General features: G+C 35.2%; 1 protein-coding gene across 2 annotated transcripts in view; it reads left to right on the plus strand.

The window, feature by feature from the left end:
- The first annotated feature begins 2,071 nt into the window (after positions 1–2,071).
- LOC111702105 (zymogen granule membrane protein 16) overlaps positions 2,072–2,589 on the plus strand; it is a 3,672-nt gene continuing 3,154 nt past the window's right edge. The window contains exon 1 of one of the 2 annotated variants that reach the window (XM_023473678.1): positions 2,072–2,230. In XM_023473678.1, coding sequence (XP_023329446.1) covers positions 2,115–2,230 — 116 coding nt within the window. In that variant the 5' untranslated portion in view covers positions 2,072–2,114. The remainder of the gene's footprint in view (positions 2,231–2,589) is intronic. The other variant, XM_023473677.1, reaches the window with a different exon arrangement.

A 2,589-nucleotide genomic window follows, 5' to 3' on the forward strand; every position in this document is an offset into this window, starting at 1 on the left:
GGATACCAGGAACTCACAATCATCTTTTATTATATTCCTTATGGAACCGCCCATTATGATTGAATGCTAGGATACCAGAATACATACACAGGATATCAGGGTACCAGGATACCAGGATACCAGGATACCAGGATACCAGGATACATACCAGGATACCAGGATACCAGGATACCAGGATACCAGGATACCAGGATACCAGGATACATACCAGGATATCAGGTTACCAGGATACCAGGATACCAGGATACCAGGATACCAGGAACTCTCAATCATCTTTTATTGTATTCCTTATGGAACCACCCATTATGATTGAATGCTAGGATACCAGGATACATACACAGGATATCAGGGTACCAGGATACATACCAGGATACCAGGATACCAGGTTACCACTGTACCAGGATACCAGGATACCAGGATACCAGAATACCAGGATACCAGGATACCAGGATACCAGAATACCAGGATACCAGGATACCAGGATACCAGGATACTAGTTTACCAGGATACCAGGATACCAGGATACCAGGATACCAGGATACCAGGATACCAGGATACTGCAGGATATCTTATACAAGTGTAAATTATCAAATAATTTCTAGAAATATAAAAATATATTTATGTTATCCTCGTTTTCTCTTTTTCTTTTTTTTCTTTCGAATGTTATTTAGATTGACAGACCTCTTATGTATCACTTTTCTTTCGAGCAAAGTCAGCAGAGTGAAAATTTAATAAAGTAAATTTAGAATTTCATTTTAGTATTTTCTTCTTTTTATTTCCGGCATTATTTATTCTTTTTTAGCCTGTATCCTGTATTATTCATCCTTTATGTAACCTGTATCCTGTGTTCTGTATCCTGTATTCTGTATCCTGTGTTCTGTATCCTGTATTCTGTATTATGTACCGGAAATTGACCTCGAAGTATAGGGCTGGTCCTGAGTTTGGTTTTTCCAGCCTGCGAACTTGACAGGAAATTGAGCTCCGGGTACAGCAGGGGATACCAGGGATACTAGGTTCCGGAGTAGGACACTTCTTGCCAGATCTTTACTGTGAGATACAAGCATAAACTTATATTTAAATATCTACCCTGCACCAATAACCCAGATTTTAAAATCGTCCCTTTGAACCCATCATTTTTTCCTTAGACATGGAGGAACTATTTAAAAAAAAATATTGTTTCATTTGTAGATTTTTAAAGTTTTTTATACGACTTTGTATTTACATTGAAAAAGAATTTAACTAGAGGCTAGAAGATTACAAAGGTCAAATAAGATAAATTAAATTCAGCATTCAGACAACTCATGATAAAAACAAAAAACTTTTTTAAAATTACTTTTATGTAGAAAAAAAGATTTCATACATAAAATAATGAATTATCATGATAAAACAAAACTGAATTAGGAATAGTTTGTTAGTAATTATATATATCTGTTCCCGTTAGTGGAGTTGCCACAAACTCTGATTTCTTTGCAACCCAACATCTTTACCTGATATATTTCAAACTGTGAATTCTCAAATTTATAACTAATGTCGTCATTTCTTTGTTAGTTTGCCGCGGAACAGAGCTGAACTAAAAATGTATTATAGAAAGCTGATATCAATTGTATGAAGTGATTTTTCTATAATTAATTTGGATTTTTTAAGATAATATGAACTCAAAGTCGCAGAAAACGGAATTGAGTCTTTATCACAAACTCTAGTTTTCTAATCCCAAATTTTTTCAACATAACGTCGTAGACCTTAGATATTTCAAACTGTGAATTCTGTTAGATCTAAAATTCTAAGTTTGAAATATCAAAGGTATACATCATCAGGTTGCAAAGATATTGGGATTAAAATAGTTGAGTTTGTGGCAAAGACTCAATTCCTGGTATGGGAAACACATTTTAACAGGTTAAATATTAACCGCGTTTTGAACACTGAAGTTACATACTTTGAATATGTACAGTGGTTTCACTTTTATATAACTTTTTGTTATCTCATTTATTCTTTTGGGACGCGTGGGTCCATTTTGTTATTGAATCAATGTTATCTCTTCCTGATAAATGCAACTATTTAAATCAGACAGTTTTAGTTGATTTAGTTCAGTTTTGATACAGCAGGAGAGGGACGGGATGGAACGCTTTGTTGCTCTTTTACTCCTGGTGTCAGGAATACCAGAGGGGTTGGAGGCTCGGAGCTTCAAGAGGTTGACGGAGACAATATCGGTAGAGAATGGAACTTTGACAAGGTTAGCTCCAGGGACCAAACTTAATGAGTTGAACCGTGTAGACGTAGTTCAACCACTTCTCTACAGTGGACCAACCTCGTCTACGCTGTTCAACGTCTCGCTTTCTTTACTATAGGTTTACAGTTTAACAAGATCGGAAATGAGTACTCGCCTCAAACTCTAAATTTACCATCCTTATATCTTTTCAACCTGTTGTCGCTTAGAATGATGAAAATTTCTGAAAACAATAGTCACCTTTCCAATGGTAAAGTTTAAACAGGCAAGATAAAAAACCATCGGATTAAAACTAAATCTTTTTTATTCTTGATAAAATTTATCTTGATTTTTATATTTGTTTAATTAGAGTTACGGGGGGGGGG

Source organism: Eurytemora carolleeae, unplaced genomic scaffold (genome assembly GCF_000591075.1).
Source record: "Eurytemora carolleeae unplaced genomic scaffold, Eaff_2.0 scaffold482, whole genome shotgun sequence".
NCBI classification, from domain to species: Eukaryota; Metazoa; Arthropoda; class Copepoda; order Calanoida; family Temoridae; genus Eurytemora; species Eurytemora carolleeae.